Source organism: Candida oxycetoniae (genome assembly GCF_023343755.2).
Source record: "Candida oxycetoniae strain CBS 10844 chromosome Unknown scaffold1, whole genome shotgun sequence".
In the NCBI taxonomy this organism is placed as follows: domain Eukaryota; kingdom Fungi; phylum Ascomycota; class Pichiomycetes; order Serinales; family Debaryomycetaceae; genus Lodderomyces; species Lodderomyces oxycetoniae.
In genome coordinates, this window is record NW_026055370.1 from 264,731 (window position 1) to 288,356 (window position 23,626).

A 23,626-nucleotide genomic window follows, 5' to 3' on the forward strand; every position below is an offset into this window, starting at 1 on the left:
GAAAGAAGTCAAAAGAAAATAATAATAATAAAAAAAAAAAATTAAGATAAAAGGAAGCTCTATAAACAGTATAGACCATCAATTCCCTTCTCACAAGCAACGATTGCTAATTCTCCAACTTTGGCTAGAAATTCTTGTAATCTCCCTGTTACAGTGAAGCAGTGTAAAAAGTCATTGGCTGATTCATCAGCAACAGAATTAATCAAATCGTAGGCCATTTTAACATACTTCCAATCCAGAACTCTAGCATTTTGATAAATTGAAATTAACTCAATAATGATGTATGGTACATACATTGCTCTAAACTCCTTCAACAATGGATCTATTCTTTGTAAATCTATTAACCAATTGCTTAAAAGATTGTTCAAGACTTGAGTTGTTTTCCTTAACGAGGCCTCTACATTGGGACCCTTATATGGATTTCCACCAATTTCAAGGTTGAATTTTTTCCAATCACTAATCAATTCTAATCCTTCAATGAGATTTTGATAGCTGAGAAGCTCACTTTTTTGATCCTCACTTATTTCAATATCGCCTTCTTTCTTACCAAGACTTTTCAAATTATACTCAGAAATCAAGTTTTTGAAATTTTTACCTTGTGCAAATTTTTTCAAACTCTGTAACTTTCCCACCATTAAGAACCGGCGAAGCACAACCAAGGTGGCACTTATGGCATCTTCAAACATAAGATTCTCGTAAAACCATTCAACTGCACTGCATAGTTTGAAATCTACATCATCAATTTTTGCCAGCTCATCGTCAAACAAAGTAATTGGACCATTTTCCTGTTTGTAATATGGCTCGGTTTCATTCATGACCCGTTCTACCGTTCGTCTTAGTACATTTACAAGCTTGTCACGCTCTACATCGTCAACCGCAATCAAGTCTTCATCGTCCACCACCGCGGGTTGTGCTATCCTCTTTGCAATTTCCAACTGTTTTACTCTTTCGTCCTTATCGGTTATTTTCGAGAGTATTAATGAATAAGTTTCTCGAGCGTCTTTTTCGTCGGGAATAAAAGATAGGTATAGTGGTATTAGATCTGATTCATTATTCTCAGCTAATTTGGAAACATAAAGTGTGATCAAGGAGCTAAACTGCATGGGGTTTTCAATAGGTTTCAACAATGCTGAAATTATTGCCAAGTGTGTTACTATTCTTAGTATATTGTCGTCCGTAGACTCATTGAGAGTGCTTATAATAGAGTTTAGTTCTTCAATCATAACAGAACCTGCAATTATCCGTAGTGGATGACGGCTTTGCTCAGATGCTCCGGTACCCGACGAGTTGGCGACCACATTCAAAATATCCTTCATCGATTGAGCTTGAGGTCTTGGTAAAGTGATTTCCGAAAACGCATTGGATTTGCTCGTTTTGGTCAATTTGCAACACAATAGCTGATGAACCAAGATGTTCATATAGTAGTCGTACGAATTGGATGCTAATTTCAAATTCTCACTAATATCACCCCCACTCAAGTAAGTGTAAATCAATCTCTCATAATATTGCAATTGACTGTTATTCGATAATTTGTAAACTAATTTAGTCCAAAGTGCTCTATCAAATTTTGATCCTTTATCTGTTGCACCTGTTAAAATGATGGCCAATTCATGGTTCCCAGTTTCATTCGCAGTCGCAATGGCAAGATCGTAATCTCCTAAAAGAATCCGTTTATAAATAGCTTCAAAATTCCTCTCGTCAACCTTCAAATCTTCCTTGTCTATTTTCTTTTTGTTTCGAAGAGGAGCATCTATATCGATTTCGTTAACCAAATCGTCGTCGACTGCATCTTTTTCGTTTTCGTTTTCGTTTTCGTTTCCCCTCCTCGCTAACAATCTCCCCAACCTCGACCTCTCGGCAAAACTCCTAGTTTTCTCCCATTTACTGCTATACATTGAATTGTCCTCTTCACAGTCATCCAAGTAGCTATCTGAATCTACTTTTGAGTTCATCCGCAACCATTGTAAGATAATAGACAATTCCTCTATTTCCTTATTCATGCCAATAAGTTCCTCATCGCATTCACACACGTTGAAGTAGTAAAGATCATCTACTAGCCTCCAAAGTTTAGCCTCTAAATCCCAGTCATTGCCAAATGACAGAGCCTGAGACGATTGCCAGGTAATTATCTTTATAAATTTTTTAATAATTTCAAGTTGTTTAGGGTAATCACAATCGCTATCTAGAGGCTTAGAATTGCTACTACCGTTCAAAGACCACTTGTATTCCTCTAGGGGTCTAGCAAACTGGGCATATATACTCGTCATCTGAGTATACAGCTCCTTCATATCCATTGTTTATCCCCAAACCTCAACAACCATCCTACAATAATTAATCAAGTTGATTTGAAAAACCAAAATTTTTATGAAATTTTTCAAATGCGCTACCAAATGTGAAGAGATGCCTCTACAGACTCTATTATCATCTCCTCTGCTCCACTATCGAGCGAAGCGAGATAGTGTCATTGACTAATGTCGTTATTCAGTACTATCGAGCAGAGCGAGATAGTGTCATTAGTTAGTGTAGTCATTCAGTACTGCTTATCAGTGCTACTAGTCAATTAGACCACTCTAGTCTCTCTACTATCATCTCCTGTGCTCCGCTATCGAGCAGAGCGAGATATAGTCATTAGCTAGTGTTGTTATTCAGTACTATCGAGCAGAGCGAGATATAGTCATTAGCCAGTGTTGTTATTCAGTACTATCGAGCAGAGCGAGATATAGTCATTAGCCAGTGTCGTTATTCAGTGCTGCTCATCAGTGCTACTAGTCAATTAGCTCACTCCAGGCTTTCTACTATCATCTCCTGTGCTCCACTATCGAGCAGAGCGAGATAGTGTCATTAGCTAGTGTCGTTATTCAGTGTTGCTTGTCAGTGCTACTAATCAATGTGTTCCAAGAGTTCACTCCAGGCTCTCATCTCCTGCTCTATTTAGCTCACTCCAGGCTCGATCTCAACTAGTCAAAGTGCTTCACTATCTCGGTTTGCTCGATAATGTTATAACAGGCTACTGAGTGCTGCTCCACTATCTCGCTCTGCTCGATAGTGTTATAGCAAGCTAGTAAGTGCCGCTCCACTATCTCGCTCTGCTCGATAGTGTCGCTCGATAGTGTCGCTCGATAGTGTTATAGCAAGCTAGTAAGTGCCGCTCCACTATCTCGGTTTGCTCGATAGTGTCGCTCCGCTATGGAGTCAATTCCATGCTTCTGTGAATCAAGTTTTGCGTCAGGGCCTCGCTGGGAGACCAATCTTGATTTCTTTGCACCAACAGGAACGTCAGGCCGTTTATGAGCATTGGGGTTCCATAGAGGTAGGTAGGTTGTGCAATCTGTTCGTTTTGATGCCTCCTTGGAGGCGTTCGAGGTGGTGTAAGTGTTGGAGATGGAGGTGACATCTGGATGTGTTCATCAAACGATGGTTTCAACTGGAAACTAGTATTTTCTTCCTCTTCGTCTTCTTGACTCTTTGGACCATTGTCAAGATTTCCCTTGGATAAACATTCTTGTTCGTTTAATCGGCCAAGTAAATCGTTGTAATCGGCTTCAAGTACTTGTTTTGCCCTTGCGATAGCTTCATACTTGGTTTCAAGTGCTTGTTTTGCCTTGACAATGGAGTAATAGTTAGTTTCAAGTGCTTGTTTTTCCTTGACAATGGAGTAATAGTCAGTTTCAAGTGCTTGTTTTTCCTTGACAATGGAGTAATAGTCAGTTTCAAATGCTTGTTTTTCCTTGACAATGGAGTAATAGTCAGTTTCAAGTGCTTGTTTTGCCTTTACAATAGCATCATAATCTTGCTCTATCAAAACTTGTTTCCTCGACATCTCCTCTTGCTTTAATTTCATCAGGCTCTTATCAATATTTATCTTTGCAATAATCTGATCCTTCACCTTACTCTCTTCTTCAAGCAGCTGAAATTTATTTAATAGTTGTTTGTACTTTTCGTTTATCTCATTTGTTTGACTCAATTGTGCTTTTAACTTGCTAATCTTGTACCCATACTCCTTTTCCACCAGCCTTAGTTTTCGTTGATACTTGTTATACTCATTAAGCTGCTGATCTCGGAAATCCTCTACTAGATCCTTCCACTGGTTATCTTTTGCTTCAATTAATTTTTCCAACTCATCAACTCTATTTTGGAGCTGCTGCTGCTGTTGCTGCTGCTGCTGATTCGTGGATTGTCCAGCTGCCATCTTTTCTTCTTTCACCACCCGAGGTGCATGTGCACGTGCATGAGATCCCTTATAATCAACTTGAACTTTTGGCCGGTTCAATTGGCTCAACTCCATTAATTTCTTTCGAAATGCTTCATATTTAAGACGCTGATGTTCAGAAAGAACTGGTTCCTCTTCAAAATCCGTTTCTTCCCTTAAACCGTCACCCTGTAAGTACCCGCTCACTCGACTCATCTTAGCAACCTCCATTCAACAATACAGCCAGCTAGATAGTCCCTTCAAACCCGTTTAGAAAACCTTCAACAAATGCAATAACAACAATCAAGGCTTTGATTTTGGCGATGAGGTTGAAAAAAAAAATCCTTAAGCGCGCGGTTAAATAAAATTAAACGCCAACTGTTGAACCACGGGTTTGAATTGCTTTGTTATTGAGGGAGAGAGAGAGAGATAGAGAGAGAGAGCCAGAGCCAGAGCCAGTAGGTGTCTTTTGTTATTGTCTAGCGCTTATACTCTTTTCATGTCTTCTAAACGGCTTGTGAGGAAACAATCTTTAATTTCAAAAGTTCAATCGTTTCCAATAGATACATTTTTATATTTCAATGAGATACGGTTATCGATAGATTGGGATGAACATGCGCCAACTTTGGCGTTACCTTTGGGTGTCATATCATGTATCCTCTCCATAGTTATCCAGTCAATATTGTCATATTACAGTTCAATCAACAGCCGCTCGAGAAATATTCTTTTTGACTCGAATTATTACCAATACGAAAATATCAAAAGCTCGCTACGTTCAGGTAAACGATTTGTTGATGTTGATGTTGAAGCTTCTAGAACCAACACTATTATATGGATCTTGAATCTCGTACAAACCGCTATAACTGTGCTTTCAATAATCAATTTGTTACGGATCTTTCTTGCAAAGAAAAACTATCAGCTTTTATACTCCAAAACTAAGCCCAAATACAAGTCGGCGGTTCATCCAGCTAGTCAGGACTCCTACTTTGTCATGATCTTATATTTTTTGTTTAAATATCTCTCAAAGGATTCCGAGGAAGAGTCAGAAGAGCTGGAGAACCAAGAAAATGGAACTACTACGGAAATTGCCGATGAGGAATTTTGGGTGCTTCGTGTATGGCATCCGTCAAAATTTGGCTTGTATCTATATGTCGGAATGAATCCTATCAACAACTACATTATTTACAACTTTACGCCAAAATGTTCAAGTTTAAGCATAATCATTCTTGTCACATTGATATCGGCTTTGAATTTCAAGTTGATTAGCAACTTTCTAAATTTAGTACAAGATAAACAGATTATATATCAAGAAATGTTTGCCGAATTCAATAACAAGTATGTCAAGCCTAAAACGACTACATTGAAAAAGGATGCCATGGTCGATGCGACCATGGGACCTTACAAGTCATCCGTTTTGGTAAACAACGCACCATACTCATTCATTAAACTGAAGGTTTTCACCACTCATGATGCAAGAGGGAAGCCAGTGACTGAATATGTTAAACCATTTTCAGATGAAATTCCCAACAACAACAACAACAACAACAACAATAACAATCATAATAATAACGTACCAATGTTCAGTCGTTCTGGTAGTCGTTTTGCAAGCCGTGCGCCAAGTGTAGTACTGAGCAGCAGACGTCCAAGTGTTGTATATGAACGTCAAGGCCACCATCATCCTTCACCGTACGCTTTCCAACGTGAAAATCAGTACTATTCCTCAACCCCCTTCCAAGGCCCAAATCTACATTCATATGATGAACATATGGCGAATTCTGGGTTTCCCAAGTTTTCTAGGTCTCCTGAAGTATCCAATCCCTTCATTTATAATCGATCCCCAAGTCCATCTCATAGATCGCACTATGATCCAAGACAAAAGAGCCCTCAAAGACTTTCTACTGTGCCACCACCAAACCTAGATTACGTTCGAAGAGGTAGTATTGATCAATTTGACCAGAATAGTTATCATAATAGCCCTCTACTATATAGATCACCCTCGCCACGAGGTGGCGCTGGAGGTGGTGGAACCCCCGTATATTATCCAAGCCCATCACCAAAACGATATCCAGATCTCAACCAACAAAACCAAGAGTGGCAATAGAAAGAAAGAAAGCAATAAAGCAATAAAGAAAAACTTAAAAAAAAAACAAAAAAATACACACAACATCTTCTATAGATCGTGGAAACCAAATATATACTTAGACAATGACCTCATTAAACCTAATTTTGGTTTATTTGCATTATTCTCTTTCCCTTCTGTCTTTGCGTCCTCGGGGTTTATAAAAAAATGCTTTCCTTCTTTCACTTCAACGTAGGATGTCTTGTTTGCTGCAGAAGTGGATGAGGAGGAAGAGGAAGAGGAGGGTGGAGTAATTATGTCACTGGCCTTGCCTCGTTTTGTTTGACTACTCTCACTGTACGCTGTTGCCAAAGAAGTCGACAAGTTTCCGTCTCCAATATCTTCATTTGCAAATACTTTTTTCTTTTCCAATTTTTCAATAACGCTCTTGTGATAAGGTACAACTCCTAACAAGTTACCATTGAATATAGATCCATTTTCTTGCAATGCATTCATTGCCGAGTTTGGATTGTCATAAGTAAATTTTATCCAGCCCTTCCCAGTGAATATTGGTGTATTCTGTTGTTGCTTCTCGAGATTTTTCAAAAAATCGGCTCCCTTTTTAGCTCCTTCTGTGCAAGAATAATCGGTGAAATTCTCAAGCACAGTGCCAAATTGTCTGAAAAACTGGATGATTTGACTAACGAGATTTTCAGGGTACCCGAAAACAATAATAGAGGTTTCAGATTCATTCAACAGTCCATTCTTAATCTTGTCATCTGAATTCTCTTTATCTAAAGCATCTCCTGATCCTCCCGAATCAAATCTTTTAAATAGATTATTAAACTCCTTTGGGTTTTTCTTCATCAGATTAGACTGCTCGCGCAATGGCTTGCTTGTGCCAAAAGAATCCTCATTCAAATCGTATATGGATCTCAATGGGGGCGCATCGGTGAGAATATTGGTACCGTTGGTCAAACTAGCAGCGTCATCTTGTTGAAAGCTATCGTTTAAGGTTTCGTCAAAACGAGTAAGGTCTCCACCAACTGAGTCAAACAACGCGCTTAAGCTAGTATTGTTCCTATCCAACAAATTGCCGTGTCCCAATTCGTTTTTCTTGTTGTTCCCAAAAGAAACTATATTGAATTGATCGTCAGACACTAATAACGAAGGGTGACCCAATTTCTTGTTACTTTTATTGGAATTGGGGGCACTGATTTGGAAGGCAGTCTTTTTGTGAGGTACAAGGTGATTGGGGATAACGCGTTTCTTGTGGTTGTGTTGAGATTGTAGCCATGTATGTTGTTGTTGTTGTTGTTGTTGTTGTTGCTGCTGCTGCTGCTGCTGCACTTGCTGCCGCTGTTGTTGCTGCTGTTGCTGCTGTTGTTGCTGCTGGTGAACATACAGCTGATCCGGGATTTGGGACGTATTCCCATTTGAAATGAAAAACTGACCTTGCGGCTGACGGTTGAATAACGTTGACATGACACTATTGGGCGAGACTATCGGGCGAGACTATCGAGCGAAGTGAGATAGTGGAGCAACACTAGCTGTATTATATCGCTCTGCTTGATACCAATGGAGTCTCAGCAGTAACAATCCTCAGCAACCGAGTCTCAGCAATCGAGTCTCAGCTATACCAATCGAGTCTCAGCAATCGAGTATCAGCTATACCAATCGAGTCTTAGCAATCGAGTCTCAGCAATCGAGTATCAGCTATACCAGTCGAGTATCAGCTATAACAATCGAGTCTCAGCAATAACAATCGAGTCTCAGCAATAACAATCGAGTCTCAGCTATACCAATCGAGTCTCAGCAATCGAGTCTCAGCAATCGAGTCTCAGCAATAACAATCGAGTCTCAGCAATAACAGTCGAGTCTCAGCAATAACAGTCGAGTCTCAGCAATAACAATCGAGTCTCAGCAATAACGGTCGAGTCTCAGCAATAACAATCGAGTCTCAGCAATAACAGTCGAGTCTCAGCAATAACAGTCGAGTCTCAGCAATAACAATCGAGTCTCAGCAATCGAGTCTCAGCAATCGAGTCTCGGCAATACCACTCTTGTCTCTCTTAGCAACACCACTCTTGTCTCTCTTAGCAACACCACTCTTGTCTCTCTTAGCAATACCACTCTAGTATCTCTCAGCAATACCACTTTAGTATCTCTCAGCAATACCACTTTAGTCTCTGGTATACCAATGGCTTTCAGTGAAGAAGGAAATTTTTTGAAACTCCTCGGCGGGTACACATGGTAGCGTAAATTTTTCACTTTTTTCAATCCAACGGGCGATGAGGTCTTTGGGATGAAGGATGGAGATGAGGTGATGTCATTTGCTTGATGAAGTTGGGATTTGTTGAAGCTGGAACTTGTTGAAGCCTGGGTAATTTTTGTTTTGGGTAGATTATATTCAAGAATTGTGCTAATAGGAGTATTGTGGTGAGTTGTTTAACGTGTTTATCAGTGCCAAAGAACCAAGGTCTTTTAATAGGATAAAAAGATTTATTTTATTTATTATGTTGTTATCTCCAGCTGAAAGGCAATACTTGTATGACTCGCTAAGTCAGTCGCCTATCATTAGACCCGACTCGAGGTCTGAACATCAGTTTCGTCCTTTAGAGGCCACAACGTCCTTTTTGCTAGGATCGAATGGGTCTGCACGAATAAGGTTATCCGACGGAAGCGAAAGTATAATCAGTATCAAGTCGAAAGTGATTTCGTTTGATACCAAAACAATGCCTCCTCATTTGATAGAGATAGACATTGACATTATAGGGTATAGAGACGATTCAAACTATGTGGCAAACTTGAAGTTTCAACTTTGTAATTTGCTAGAGCAAAACTTCCCCATTGAAGTATTGAAGTTGACGTCACGTTATACGTTTAAATTGTTTATTGACTGTATTGTTATTAGTCACCTGTCATATCCATTGAGCCTAATTAGTTTTGGCACCTATCTAGCTTTGAAAACTATGAGGCTACCTTTATTAGTGAGCGATGTACATGACGAAAAAGTGGCTGAACTACCAACATTTTCAGACGATTGGGGTAACGCAAGATTGCTAGAGGACATTCTAGAGGAAAAGGGCGTATCGCATGATTTCCAGCCGCCTATTTTGATTACTGTTGGTGTTATTGGTAACAACTTAATATTCGACCCATCTGTGGAAGAAGAACAAGTTTTGGAAAATGGTTTGATTGTGAGTTTCTCTAATGGGAAAGTAATTACACCAATTGTCAATGCCAATTTCTCAAGCAATAACAATTTGAAAGGCTTGAATAAAGCATTGATTGTAAGGTCATTGTCGATGTGCAATAAGTATTGCCCCGCGATTATCAAAGCATTGGATACTTTAGTAGAGCAAGATGGTGACAATAATGAGGAGTCTATATTTTAAATTATATAAAAAGAAGAAGAAGAAGGAGAAGAACAAGAAGAAGGAGAAGAAGAAGGAGAAGAAGAAGAAACAGGAGGGGGAAGCAAGGATTCTTTCCCTTCAGCAATGTTGGCAGGAATAAGCATGAACAATAATAGCAGTAGCTGTTTGAATATTCATCGATCTTATAACACCAACCTGTTTGATCTCAACGCAAAAATCAAGCTCGCTAAGTAGTTTACCAGGAATGCCTTCTTTTTCTCTGCCCAATAAAATAAGCGATTTCTTGGGGAAAACGAGATCACTATTCAATTCTACTGATTTATCAGTTTGCTCTAATCCAATTAAAGTGTATCCCTCTCTCTTTTTGGCTTTCAAATACTCTCCAATATTCTCCAACTTCACTTCAATCATTGGCATCCAGCGATCTGCTGTCACTGCAACATTTTTGAACTGCGGATGTTTCACTATTTCTGCATCGTGAATTGTAAGCAATCCTGCGCCTAACACATCGCTCAATCGACAGATACCACCCAAATTAGGTGGTTTATCCACTAAAGAAGCAGCAACAATTAACTCACTTCTTTTCAACTCTTTGTTCGTGCTGCTATCATCAATATTCGTAATTGAGTTCCAAGCTCCACTTTTCGTTTGCAACGGTAATTGTTCGTCTAGTTCAAAGGGAGGAGTTATTATATCTTTCTTTGGTGTAGAGTGATGATGATGATGATGATGATGATGATGGTGTTGTTGTTGTTGCTCTCGTGCCCAAAGTTCCTTTTGATCCTCTCCAATAGGGTGCCTTAAAGCTTTGATTTGAGCAGCGCTCAAATATTTCTCAAACTGAGACTTGGTGATAAAGTCAATGTCATCACGATCTGTTACTTTAAGAATGATTCCACCAGCAATAGAGGTCAAATTCAAATCATCAATGATGTTCCAAATTAGTGAGTCCCCACTTCGATATTGACTAAAAGAATCAGATGTGACTGCACCTTGACTCAAGTTGTCAATTATGTGTTTGACATTAATGGGTACCTGCAAGCTCTTTTTGTCAATCTCGTTTTTTATCGAGATTATCATGGATAATGAGAAATGCCTAATCATGCGTTTCTGCGATGTAGCTCCAACAACAACAACATCATTGATAAGTTTTGTCATTTGTTCAACTTCCTCATCTCTTGGTAAATGAACAATCGAAAGAAACAATATTCTCTGGTAAGAGGTAATCACCGAAGGCTTGAGATCTTGGAATCTCTTTTCCAACGGATCGAATATCTTCAGCGCCAACTCAAACTTTTGAAGAATGTTATATGCAATGATCCATTCAATGTACATTCTAACCAATGGACTTGGGTCAGCATCTATCCTAGCCAAGAACAAATCAAAATCAATTTCCAACTTGTCAACTATTGAGACTAAGATAGAGTATACTTGCAATCTGTTCCATTCCTCATAACTGTCTGTACGCTTTACAACATCAAACAAGCCGTACTCCTTTGCATTGCCAATTACATAGTTGTAGATTTGTTGCGAAAAGCTTTCACTTTTGATCAAGTTGAAAATCGCCATTAATTGTGCTCGAGAACTTTCCTCATCAACGCCGAAATTCTCTTCATATATATTCGAATCTTTATTCAAGGCAACCTCTTTATCATACATTTCAGCTAAAATGTTGGTCAATTTAAAGTACAGATTTCTAGGTTGAAAGACCAAATTTGCTCTTACAAGAACCTCTGGTAACCATGTCAATCTCTCAAATTGTTCTGAATTGTACAACTGGAAATTAGCTAAACATGAGACTAAAGCAGGAAATAAACTCCGCCTAGCTGTTGAATTCAATAGCACCGATTTGCAAAACTCTTTCAATACATCTCCTGCCACTGCTTCTGATGAAAGAACAGCCGTATGGAGAAGAGCTTTGATAATAAGAATGTGTAATTCTCTATCAATCAAATTCAACCTTTCGCAAGACAAATAGGACCACATTTCATTCAAAAAGTCAACAATATAGGCAATGTTGTTTCTTGATTGAGGTTCTGTTGAGTCTAAGTAGCATAAGATAAGTTTCGTTATTGCGATACGACCCTTGATGCTGGCAGCTGTTGGGTCGAGAAGGAATGTAATGTCATTAAATTGAACTCCATCTTTGCAATAAGTTGTGAATAAAGTAACAAAATACTCTCCTTCAAGATCATCCTTTACTTTATAAAAGAACTTGTCAGTCTTTGTTACTTCCTCGGCATTAACCAACATCTTCTTTTTCAATTTCAAAATCTCCTTCCAATTCTCAAACTTGAATTTGGAACTGGCATATAATTTGTTAAATAAAACGTATTTCTTCAATGCACTGGTTAATGTGACAATATCTGCGGATTGCAAATCAAAGATTACCTCATTCCATAATTGCTTCATTGCATCATTTGAGATTGAAAGGTCATCATTAAACTTTGCTCTTGATAGCACTTCAATTATTTGTGAATCTTTTGATGAAAAAAGATGGGTCAACTTTGGGGACATCTCTAGAAACCCGGCTTCTAATAACTTTGCTAGTAAAAGTGGCTTATTGGTTTCTGTATTCACAGCTCTTCCTGTAAGACCAATTAACAATACCTCCTCATCTTCATTCCACTCTCCTTTCTCATTTGTAATCGCATGATCCATCAAGTCTTCTTCTCTCACTGCACTCCTAATAATAGATAAGTTTTGATGCAAAATAGCATATCCATTAAACTTAACAAACCTGGATAATGCTTTTAAAAAGTTTGGTAAATCATGCTCAAAATTCAATAGTAGTCTTAAATTCAAAGTTTGAATATATGTCTTGTGGAAGTTGCTATCTGATTCCTTTTCAATAAGTTCCAACAAAGGAATATCGTGTATTCCATATAGCAAAACTTTTCTTTTCAGTAATCCCTCCAACATTCCTTGCAAGACCAATATCCGTGCTGGGGCAAACCCATCTCTTGTTTCTGCCAAAACTTTCAAAATCGAATAAGCGACATTTTGACAATCAGTATCATCATTTAGATACTTTATCATATTGAAAATGAAATTCCTTAATTTCTGCACATATCCACATTCTGGTATACCATCAACCGTCCTCACATTCAAGTGAGACGCCATCATTAAGTTTGGTAAAAGATCCTTCTCCAACGTCGACAATGCCGACCTGATCAAGTACAAATTTTCTGGTGGAATTGAAAGCAATAATCTCATGGTGAATTTTCTCACGGATTCAATTGTTGCCTTGAATCCAATCGCTAATAATCCCCAGCCCCACGATGGTGGTATGGCTGATTTAGTTGATATCAAATTTGATATATCCTTAATACCTGCCTCTGCTTGATGTAGAGATGTGTCAATAGCCAATATTTCATACAATGTAATGAACCGCGCCCATTCATCTAGATAAAATTGTTTCTCATCTGTATTCCATCTAAAGTACCGATTTTGCAAATTTACATTGATTGATTTGATCGTCAATGTCAATATCGAAAGAGCAAATTTCCTAATCTCGCGTGAGTCACTTGAAAGACCCGTTTGAATACCAGCCCAATAATATTCCTCTTGGAATAGTTGTTGCATTTTAGCATTTTTTGTAAAAGATAAATATCGGAGCCACATACGATACGAGTGGTGGATACAATGTGCTGGTTTACTCAAGCTCTTTAACGTAAACACAACTTTCCAAAAGAGATTGAAATCTCCTTCTTTGTCGTTAGCCAACGAACCTATTCTCCAACGTAAAAGGGAAGAAACTTTATCAGAAATCTGTTTCTCATCAATTCCCAAAAGTAACAAAAGTAAATGATCAAGATTGGTTGCCTTGATATAAGCAGTTTCTCCTTCATCTTCACTTTCACTTTTGAACACCACCTCCATTAACTCCAATAAACGCAATAGCTCGTCATCATCAGATAACTCTAATAAACGTAATAGCTCGTCATCAAAAGAGGAGGTTTCTTGACTCTTTGAAAACTCAAATATTTGGAGATATGCAGGATCAAAATGGCTCTTACACTGGCTGATGTACAGTAAAAGCAACCGCGTCACACGAGCGATAAAGCCTTGTTGCAAAACTGGTATAGCATGAACAAGCCTTGCTATTGCCTCATTGTGCGTCCCTTGTAAAAGATACTTTTGAATATACTGTTCAATTGCATTTAACGAGTTACAAGACGAAGATGTTTTTTCAAAGCTATTGTTATTGTCACCTACGCTTAAAAGCTCAATTAACAATTCAACATTCTCCTCGTTTTCATCCAATAGCTTTGCAACACTTTCAATCAACTCGCTCCGTCTCTCATCATCAAGATACTTACTAATTAAACCAGCTATTGCTGTTTTCATGGCTCTTTACTGACAGTTTGCACCCAAAGATCATCGCTGGAAAAAGAAAAAAAATAAAAAAAATTGCGATGAGATGATCACGTGAGAGCGACACTATCGAGCGACACTATCGAGCGAAGCGAGATAGTGGAGCAGCACTTACTAGCTTGCTATAGCACTATCGAGCAGAGCGAGATAGTGGAGCGGCACTTACTAGCTTGCTATAGCACTATCGAGCAGAGCGAGATAGTGGAGCAGCACTTAGTAGCTTGCTATAGCACTATCGAGCAGAGCGAGATAGTGGAGTGGCACTGACTGTATTTTATAGCTCTGCTAGGTAGTGGAGCAGCACTATCTGTGCTTTATAGCTCTGCTAGATAGTGAAGTATCACTAGCTGTGTTTTATAGCTCTGCTAGATAGTAAAGCAGCACCACTGTATTTCATAGCTCTGCTAGATAGTAAAGCAGCACCACTGTATTTCATAGCTCTGCTAGATAGTAAAGCAGCACCACTGTATTTCATAGCTCTGCTAGATAGTAAAGCAGCACCACTGTATTTCATAGCTCTGCTAGATAGTTAGGAAGCACTGACTGTATTTTATACCTCTTCTAGATAGTGGAGCAGCACTAACTGTATTTTATACCTCTTCTAGATAGTGAAGTATCACTAGCTGTGTTTTATAGCTCTGCTAGATAGTAAAGCAGCACCACTGTATTTCATAGCTCTGCTAGATAGTTAGGAAGCACTGACTGTATTTTATACCTCTTCTAGATAGTGGAGCAGCACTAACTGTATTTTATACCTCTTCTAGATAGTGAAGTATCACTAGCTGTGTTTTATAGCTCTGCTAGATAGTAAAGCAGCACTAGCTGTATTGTTATAGTGAAGCAACACTAGCTGTATTGTTATAGTGAAGCAACACTAGCTGTATTGCTCGATAGTAAAGCAGCACTGGTTGTATTTTAGAGCTCTGCGCGATAGTGAAGCAGCACTAGCTATATTTTATAGCTCCGCTCGATAGTGCACTAGTGTCTACAAAGTGAGGCTCGATAGTGTCGCTAGATAGTGTACTAGTGTCTACAAAGTGTTGCACCACTATCTCGCTCTGCTCGATAGTGTCGCTCGATAGTGTCGCTCGATATCATACAATACAATACAGTGCTGTTCAATACTGTTGCATATTACTAGTCCTCTCTTTAATTTCCACAATTTATTGATATTGTGAAAGTTGGTCTCAAGAGTAAAGTCGGTTAGCATCTTCCGCAGGAAGGTGGTCCCAACAGCAAAGACGGTTATAACCATATTGAAGAAAGATTACTAATCACTTTACTTTTTATTTTTTCGACACTATCGAGCGAAGCGAGATAGTGGAGCACACTGGCTGCCACCACTAGCTGCTGAGACTAGCTGCTGAGACTAGCTGCTGAGACTAGCTGTCGCCACTGACTATAAGTATACTTCCTAACACTAGTGAATAGACTTGTTTGTACATCCTGTCCCCTTTCTTAAAAGTGTTTACTTTTTACTATTTTTATTAAATGTTTTTGACTAGTAAGATACACACCACGCCCGACTATTTCTATACAAAATTTTCGTATTTTGTTAACGCTATGGAGCGACACACACACACTCATACAAACACGTATGCACTCACACAAACACTGTCTCCTTCCCACCCACTCTCTTCCACACCCACTCTCTTCCACACCCACTCTCTTCCACTCTCTTCCACACCCTCTTTCACTGCCGCAGGTGGGTAGATCCGCTTTACTCTTGAGACCAACTTTGCACCCTCGGGTTTAACTTTTTTTGTCATTGCAAAAATACGAAAACAGAGGGAGTGAAAGAGACAGTATTTGTGTGAGTGTATACATGTGTTTGAGTCTCTCTCTCTTGTTTCTAGAGACTAGACGAGGGAAACAAGTCTAGTTTTATTCGATAGTGTCGCTCGACACTATCGAGCGAACCTATTCTCCAACGTAAAAGGGAAGAAACTTTATCAGAAATCTGTTTCTCAAGAGAGTGACAAAAAGTGTGTGAGAGAAAGAGAGAGGGAGAGAAAGAGAAGGTATATGTGTGAGAGAAAGAGAGAGGGAGAGAAAGAGAAGGTATATGTGTGAGAGAAAGAGAGAGGGAGAGAAAGAGAAGGTATATGTGTGAGAGAAAGAGAGAGGGAGAGAAAGAGAAGGTATATGTGTGAGAGAAAGAGAGAGGGAGAGAAAGAGAAGGTATATGTGTGAGAGAAAGAGAAGGTATATGTGGGAGAGAAAGAGAGTGTTTGTGTGAGTGTATATATGAGAGAGAAAGAGGGTGAGGGTGAAAGAGAGAGGGTGAGGGTGAAAGGGTGTGAAAGAGACAGTGTTTGTGTGAGTATGTATATATGTTTGTGTAAGATTGACCGTTTTCGTCTCTTTCAGTCAATGCTGCACCACTATCTCGCTTCGCTCGATAGTATCGCTCGATAGTGTCGCTCGATAGTGTCGCTCAATGGTATCGCTCGATAGTGTCGCTCGATAGTGTCAATAGTGTCGGTGGCAGCTAGTGTGCACCACTATCTCGCTCGATAGTGTTGCTTGATAGCGTTGCTCAATAGTGTTGCATTTGCTTTTGCACATTTTGCAGTTTTAAAATTTCGCAATCGTTTTTTCTATTTCGGAAATCGAGGTCCGATATGATAAAATTGCAAAAGTAATTGTCATAGGAGTCTAGTTGAGGACACTATCAAGGAGAGCGAGATAGTGGGGTAGCACTTAGTAGACACTAGGGAGCGAGACAATTAGTTATTGAGTTGTTCTTGGTGAAAAAAACGGTCAAGATTACAAGATTACAAGAGTACAAAGTAGAGTCTACTTTTTTCTGGTAGATAAGGAATCTCATGTTGAATAATTATCAGTTGGTTAGTATTATCTTGGCTTCGGTGCTAGTAGTATACTTATTCAACTACAAACAGCAAAAGCCAAAGGCTATCAAGCAAAAGCTTGATAGCCGTACTGGGTTGGTTACCCCAATTAAGGACTTTGAATGGAATCGTGCTGAACCCTTAAAGTCGCTACCTTTTAAAAAGGGTCCATATAAGTTGACTATGGGGATCAAGAGGCTTGATTTGCAAGACTGGTTGTTGATAGAGCCAGGGTATCTCCAGCGTTTGACAGATAAAAAAAATATTATCAACAACAGCCATCCCGATTACCCACAAGGCAAGGATTTGAGAGGCTCGACTTTTTTTGTGACTCAAGAGGCACATAGTGCCATTTGTGAGCTTTATGATATAGTGATGGATTATATGTCAACAAAATACCCCACTTGTTTTGAGATAGATGACAAGAGACTCAATGTGAAAAACCTCATTACGCAAAAAACATATCCTTTGCATAGCAAGGCACTCAATGATCCAGTCGTTCTTCAGGAATATCTAGCAGAAACGATAGAGGAAGACTTTATCATTTTGTTGAAAGACCCTAAAAGAGAAAATGAAGAAAACGGTAAAGAGTATTTCTTTAAAGCAGGCGTATTTGCGTTTGCAGCGGGATTCAATCCAAAAGAAAGGTTCAATAAACCATTGACTTACATCCATCATCCCGTGCCACAATATGAAACAAAGTTGAAAACATCAATGAACCGTTATTTTTCAAGAATGGTTCCTGGGCAGTTTATAACTAGATCAAATTGGTCAATACAAACTCATAACAAACTCTATACTGACGACTCAAATAAGGGCCATAACCTTCCAAAGGGCTATACTCAGCACGCTATCGATTACAACAGCGTGGATTTCAGCCAAGTTCACTATAGAAGTGAACGACAGGTATTGACCAAACTACCAAAAACGCAAGCCATTGTCTTTACCATTAGAACGTACCTTCTTCCCTTAGCTGAGATCAAAAAGGAAAGTAGAGAAGTTAGAGAAAGATTGATCGGTGCAATTGAAGGGTTTACCCCAGATATATCCGCCTATAAACGCGCTGATGAATGGGGCTCCGCAGTATGCCAGTATTTGAGAGAATGAATCATGGTGATTTTTTTCATTTTTTTTCATTTTTTTTTTTAACCACAGGTTTCCAACCGTATATTTATTTCCAGAACTGAATTGAATTGAAAAAATTGAATTAAACAAACTGAACTGAATTGAACTGAATTGAACTGAATTGTCATCAATACTTTACAATATCATCTCTCACCTCTTCCCAAATTTCGATATTTTTCTTTGCCCAATTGATCATGAATCGATTGTAATACAATAATATTTCATAGATCATTTTCAATTGCCTTGTATGAAATTTCTTTAGATTCTTATCAATTTCATCAAATATAAACGATAAATCGGCCAACATTATACCTTGACATTTTTCAAAAATCTCAATCTTATCAGTTAATTCATGGATTTTTGTTTTGCGTGTTTGTTGAGGATTTTGATCAATGATTTCAGTCACGTATTGTGTTATCTTTTTGAAGCTTGGGAATTTGAACTTTGATCCATTATTTTGACTCGCCGGTGGTGTGTTTGAGTTTGTTTTTGTGTTTGTATTACCGTTTGACGCTGATGTTGATGAGGTGGAAGCTTTGCCATTCAAGTTGTACTTTGTAGTAGACTTGCCATTATGCTGTGTTGCTATTGCATGCTCCACTTTACCTGCTTCTGCCTCTACTTTTAACAAATTATTCAACTCTTTTCGTTTGCTTTTTAGTTCATTATCTAACATTTGTTTCTGTTTTAGTTTTTTGGACTGGTATTTCGTCACATATTGAAGGATACTGGTATATTGCACTGCTTCACCTAAAGGCTCTGAAAATCTTGTTTCTAAATCTCCAATCAATGAATTTATGGTGATATACGATCGATCAAATGCTTGACCTATTTTATCAAATATGAAATTTAACTCATCATCATTTTCATTTGTCTTTAATTTGTTATCATCACTCCGCAGCAGTAATGTTTCAGAAAACATCAATGAAAAGGAATTAAAAACACTTCCCAATTCAGCATAGTCATTTGATAACCCCATGAAATTGGCCATAATTTTTTTATTAACTTCATCAAGGCCCGATGTGTCCACAATAAATTCTTCTTGTTTTTGTCTTTGCATAGTCTCGGGATCAGGTTCACTTACTGGGTAGTTGCCACTAGTAGTATTGTTGTTGTTGTTGTTGTTGCTGCTGCTGTTGTTGTTATTGTTGTTGTTGATATTATTGGTGTTGTTGATATTATTGGTGTTGTTGATATTATTATTGATATTATTATTGTTATCTTGCATTCCGATAGTAACACCACTACTAATCAATTGGTTTGTCTTTTTAGTTATTCTCTTTTTATTGTCTTTGAAAAAACTCATTGTCTTTTTATTTGAAGGATTTGGTAAATATCGATAAATTGGATCAGTTTTGAGTCCATTTTCAGGATTCAACAAATAGACACTTTTAGGTAATTGGTTTTGGATTAACGAAATCTCATCAGTCCAATTTGCATTTGGATCTAGGAATTTAGCGAAAAACTCAAGATTTCGAATCTGCTTGATTTGAAGACAGTTGTTCAAGAAATTGGTCAATAATCGCTTCCTATGCTCGATTAATCTAATCTTTCCCAAGTGATTCGAATTTATATACGCGTAGGGAGTTGACGATATGGGATTTGCAACGGATGCAGCAGCAGATGCAGCAGAGGCGGCAGATGGCGGTCCGTTATTAACGGTTTCTTTATTGGTAGAAATTGGCATCGGTACACCGTTTGATACCCCGCTTGTTCCTTGTCCAACTAATCCATTAAATACAGAAAAATCAAAATAATTTTTTGGTGGTATTGGCGGTATAATAACCAAGGGGAAGATCTTGGTCAATATCTCTCTTAAGCTTTCGAAATCGCTATACCTCCTCCTGGTTAATATTTCATCATTTTTTTTATCCAAATTCATTAGTCTTATTGTATAAACAACGTATTTCTTCAGGGCGTTATTCATTCCTTCATTTGAGTTTCCTGCCTCGGTGATTTGTATTCTGACATTGACATTGGGCTTGAGTAGTTTCGTTACTCGGCTTTCAAAATTCATATTCACGGTATTAAATGACTCGCTTCTTATTTGAGATTGAGACGTTCTGTTCAAAGTATCAGTCTTGTATAATAACATCGACTCGTCCTCGTAATCCTCGTTGGTCAAACTCGGTCTCCTTTCCGATTGGCTTTCTTGCGGATTTGGCAAATGGCTTTGATGAATGAGGCTTGTTAGACCCAGATGATGCAGGAACGGATTGTTGTCTTCTTCATCTTCAAATGGAACGCACTCCGTGTGCGATAATTGGTTTGTGGGCGAGGAGCTTTTTGGTGAGGGCTTCAACATGACCTATAAGGTGATAGCAACTCCAAACTCCACTTGTAAGTAGCTCTTGTAAGTAGCTCCTGTAAGTAGCTCCTGTAAGTAGCTCTTGTAAGTAGCTCCTGTAAGTAGCTCTTGTAAGTAGCTCCTGTAAGTAGCTCTTGTAAGTAGCTCCTGTAAGTAGCTCTTGTAAGTAGCTCTCTCTGGTTTCAACAGCTCTCTTTGGTTTCAACAGCTCTCTTTGGTTTCAACAGCTCTCTTTGGTTTCAACAGCTCTCTTTGGTTTCAACAGCTCTCTTTGGTTTCAACAGCTCTCTTTGGTTTCAACGGCTCTCTTTGGTTTCAACGGCTCTGGTTTCAATGGCTCTCTCTGATTTCAGCACTCCCCGCTCAGGCAATGCTTTTCCTATAAACAACACCGTCTTTGATACTAAAGTTAATTAAAGGCGGAGATTTAGTTTCACGGCTCAAAATACAAATGTTTGTATGTGTGTTTGGATGCAGATGAGAAAAATGATGGTTATCGTTGAATCGCGGAGACGCGGAGGCGCCCGAGCCGCGTTGGAGCTATTACGGCGGGGGGGGGGGGCGCGCGGCGACAACTATAGCGACGACTACAGCGACCAATACAGCGAGATATATGAAGAACAAGGTGAGGAATGGTGAGGTGTAGATAAGCGCATAAAAGTAGAAAGTATAGGTTGAAACGAGTTATAGAGTGCCAATTTCAGCAGGTGTATCTTGATCAAGAAAATGACAAAGACTGCTCTTAATCAAGAGAATAAGAAAGACTTTTCCTAATCAAGAGTAATAACAAAGACTACTTTTTATAGAGACTGCTCTTTGAGACTGCTCTTAATCTAGCCGGGATCTCCTAGAGAATGGTTTACTTGGAATTACAATGGCTACAATATACAATTGCAATAGCTATTATAAAAGCATCTATAATTTACAATACCTACCAAGGGTCTCTATGATTTACAATACCAAGGGTCTCTGATATTTCTAAATGATATCGACAGAGTATAAAGACAATAAGCTGCTTTTGTGTAAAGTAATCAAGTAAAACACACCCTGTGTGTCAAGATGATCTATATAGTAGCTCTTAAACAAACAGTATATCAAGCAAGAGAGAATAAATTTATGACAATTGCATCTGAGACAAAATGTGAAACTCTGAGTTTCTGAAACCAATGTCTAAAATTGATTTCTTTGAGAGTGGGGGGTGCTAGGAGAGTGGGGGTGCTAGGAGAGTAGTGCTAGGAGAGTGGTGCTAGAGTAGTGCTAGGATAGTGGTGCTAGAGTAGTGCTAGGATAGTGGTGCTAGAGTAGTGCTAGGATAGTGGGGGTGTTTGAATCTCTAAACTTGTCCTCGTCACATTAAACATTTAGACAATTTTTAATAAATGTCTCCTAAATTGTACCTACACCTCAACAAAAGATAAGTAGCTTAATTTCTCTTACTATGAGGGTTATGACACATGAGTTTTGCTGTAATGATAAAAGAGGTTACAATCTATAAATAAACTCTCCTTTTGAAGCGGTTCCCCTTTTGAGGCGCCACGTCCTTTTGTAGCGCCACCTCCTTTTAGAGCACCTCCTTTTGGAGCACTTCCCCCTTTGAGGCACCTTCCTTTCAATCACCTGTACTTTATAAACAGATATACCTTTTGATGATTAAGGTAATGGCTGGTTCAAAAAGGTTCTAGATTTACTTTATAAAAGAACATCAAGAAAATTTCAAATGACGTCATAAAACGTTCTCTGTTTGACAGAAACGAATTAAATTGTAAGGGTTAAGACAGCATTAGACAAAATAATAGATTATAGGAATATAAGTTAACAAGACCGTGGGTTAACAAGACCGTGGGTTTATAAGACCATGGGGCTATAGGTTATAAGACCATGGGGCTATAGGATTACAAGACCATCGTACTATAATCTTATAGCACCACGGCGTGACCTTTCTTCCAATCAAACCCTGTTGTCCATCAAATCCAGCGGCTAGCAAAATGTAAATTGAGTGCAACAAATTGCAATAAAATAAATAAAAAAATTGATGCAACAAAAGTTAATACTAATGCAATGTCTATTAATTGATTTGAGTTTACTTGGATTCATTTATTGTCTTGTCTACGTAGTCAAAATGTGACAGCTACCCACGTCAGCATGCAGTGAAATGCAGTGGGACACAGTATCGCGCAGTATCACACAGTGATTGTAGAATATTAGTACTGGTAAACTCAAACAAAAGTTACACCCCCCCCCCAAATTCTATTGACTTTTTTATTCTTTCTAAACGCATATTACAAACCATTACAAATACTGTTTTCCTATAATAAAATGACTCTCCCATCCTAAAGTAACTTCTACTATATTTAATCAACTCTACTATTTTTAAGCAACTCTACCATATCCAATCAAACTCTACCATATCTAACCTCATCCCTTATTGATTTCCCTTTCAAGAAAAATGAAATATTGAGAGTATCATTTGACATTTGGTAGCGTATTTATCTCAGCGACTATATCGCAAGTGATGTTTCTCCCCTTCTCTCGCTCTTCTCGGTCTTCTCTTTCCTCTTCTCTCTCTCTCTCTCTCTCTCTTCTCTATTTGGCCTAGTTTTAGTTACTAAGTTTAGTAGTGTTGAAAACTCATAGTTTGTAAACTAGTAAAGTAAATTGTGCGTAGCTTATATTACTATTAATAGGAACTAAGTTCCCGCTGAAAATTAAAGCCCGTTTATTCAAAGGTCATTTGCTCTAGAAGGACTCAGCACCTTTTTTTTTTTTCATAGAGTAACACTATTCTTGTTATACTGTTATTATTATATATATGTCGGTTTGCTAGGCTTGAGTTGAACGGTACATTTTTGAATTAAGAAAGTCGTTACATCTGGAACAAGGAAGTACAAGGAAGTAGACCTACAGAACAAGGGAAGTCCATCTGAACTACAAGGGTAGACCTACACTACAAGAGTAGAAATACACTACAAGAGTAGAAATACACTACAAGGGAAGTCCATCTGAACTACAAGGGTAGACCTACACTACAGAGCAAGTAGAGTAGACCTACAGAACAAGGGTAGACCTACACTACAGAGCAAGTAAAGTAGACCTACAGAACAAGGGAAGTATATCTGAACTGAAAGGCTAGACCTACACTACAAGAGTAGACCTACAGAGCAAGTAAAGTAGACCTACAGAGCAAGTAAAGTAGACCTACAGAGCAAGTAAAGTAGACCTACAGAACAAGGGTAGACCTACACTACAAGAGTAGACCTACAGAACAAGGGTAGACCTACAGAGCAAGTAAAGTACATCTGCACTACAAGGGCAGGCTTACACTTCAAGGGCAGACCT

The 23,626-nt window shown here is 38.6% G+C and overlaps 8 protein-coding genes across 8 annotated transcripts; 3 read left to right on the forward strand and 5 right to left on the reverse strand. All coding sequences in view use genetic code 12, as the record gives it.

Annotated features, from left to right (window-relative positions):
• Positions 1-59: 59 nt before the first annotated feature.
• Positions 60-2,288, reverse strand: NUP84 (Nup84p; the record flags this gene model as incomplete). The annotated part of the gene is made up of 1 exon (XM_049322726.1): positions 60-2,288. The coding sequence occupies one exon, from the start codon at positions 2,286-2,288 to the stop codon at positions 60-62; it is 2,229 nt and encodes a 742-aa protein (XP_049181315.1).
• Positions 2,289-3,184: 896 nt separating this feature from the next.
• KGF56_001589 (uncharacterized protein) lies at positions 3,185-4,420 on the reverse strand (the record flags this gene model as incomplete). Its single annotated transcript, XM_049322727.1, has 1 exon — positions 3,185-4,420. The coding sequence occupies one exon, from the start codon at positions 4,418-4,420 to the stop codon at positions 3,185-3,187; it is 1,236 nt and encodes a 411-aa protein (XP_049181316.1).
• A 268-nt stretch (positions 4,421-4,688) lies between these two features.
• KGF56_001590 (uncharacterized protein) lies at positions 4,689-6,290 on the forward strand (the record flags this gene model as incomplete). The annotated part of the gene is made up of 1 exon (XM_049322729.1): positions 4,689-6,290. One exon carries the CDS (start codon positions 4,689-4,691, stop codon positions 6,288-6,290), a length of 1,602 nt encoding a protein of 533 aa, XP_049181317.1.
• Positions 6,291-6,359: 69 nt separating this feature from the next.
• Positions 6,360-7,733, reverse strand: KGF56_001591 (FG-nucleoporin; the record flags this gene model as incomplete). Its single annotated transcript, XM_049322730.1, has 1 exon — positions 6,360-7,733. The coding sequence occupies one exon, from the start codon at positions 7,731-7,733 to the stop codon at positions 6,360-6,362; it is 1,374 nt and encodes a 457-aa protein (XP_049181318.1).
• Positions 7,734-8,764: 1,031 nt separating this feature from the next.
• On the forward strand, positions 8,765-9,646 carry RRP42 (exosome non-catalytic core subunit; the record flags this gene model as incomplete). The annotated part of the gene is made up of 1 exon (XM_049322731.1): positions 8,765-9,646. The coding sequence occupies one exon, from the start codon at positions 8,765-8,767 to the stop codon at positions 9,644-9,646; it is 882 nt and encodes a 293-aa protein (XP_049181319.1).
• A 99-nt stretch (positions 9,647-9,745) lies between these two features.
• KGF56_001593 (tRNA (guanosine(18)-2'-O)-methyltransferase) lies at positions 9,746-13,978 on the reverse strand (the record flags this gene model as incomplete). The annotated part of the gene is made up of 1 exon (XM_049322732.1): positions 9,746-13,978. The coding sequence occupies one exon, from the start codon at positions 13,976-13,978 to the stop codon at positions 9,746-9,748; it is 4,233 nt and encodes a 1,410-aa protein (XP_049181320.1).
• Positions 13,979-16,833: 2,855 nt separating this feature from the next.
• HRQ2 (Hrq2p) lies at positions 16,834-17,964 on the forward strand (the record flags this gene model as incomplete). The annotated part of the gene is made up of 1 exon (XM_049322733.1): positions 16,834-17,964. The coding sequence occupies one exon, from the start codon at positions 16,834-16,836 to the stop codon at positions 17,962-17,964; it is 1,131 nt and encodes a 376-aa protein (XP_049181321.1).
• Positions 17,965-18,109: 145 nt separating this feature from the next.
• Positions 18,110-20,287, reverse strand: KGF56_001595 (uncharacterized protein; the record flags this gene model as incomplete). Its single annotated transcript, XM_049322734.1, has 1 exon — positions 18,110-20,287. One exon carries the CDS (start codon positions 20,285-20,287, stop codon positions 18,110-18,112), a length of 2,178 nt encoding a protein of 725 aa, XP_049181322.1.
• Between the last annotated feature and the right edge of the window lie 3,339 nt (positions 20,288-23,626).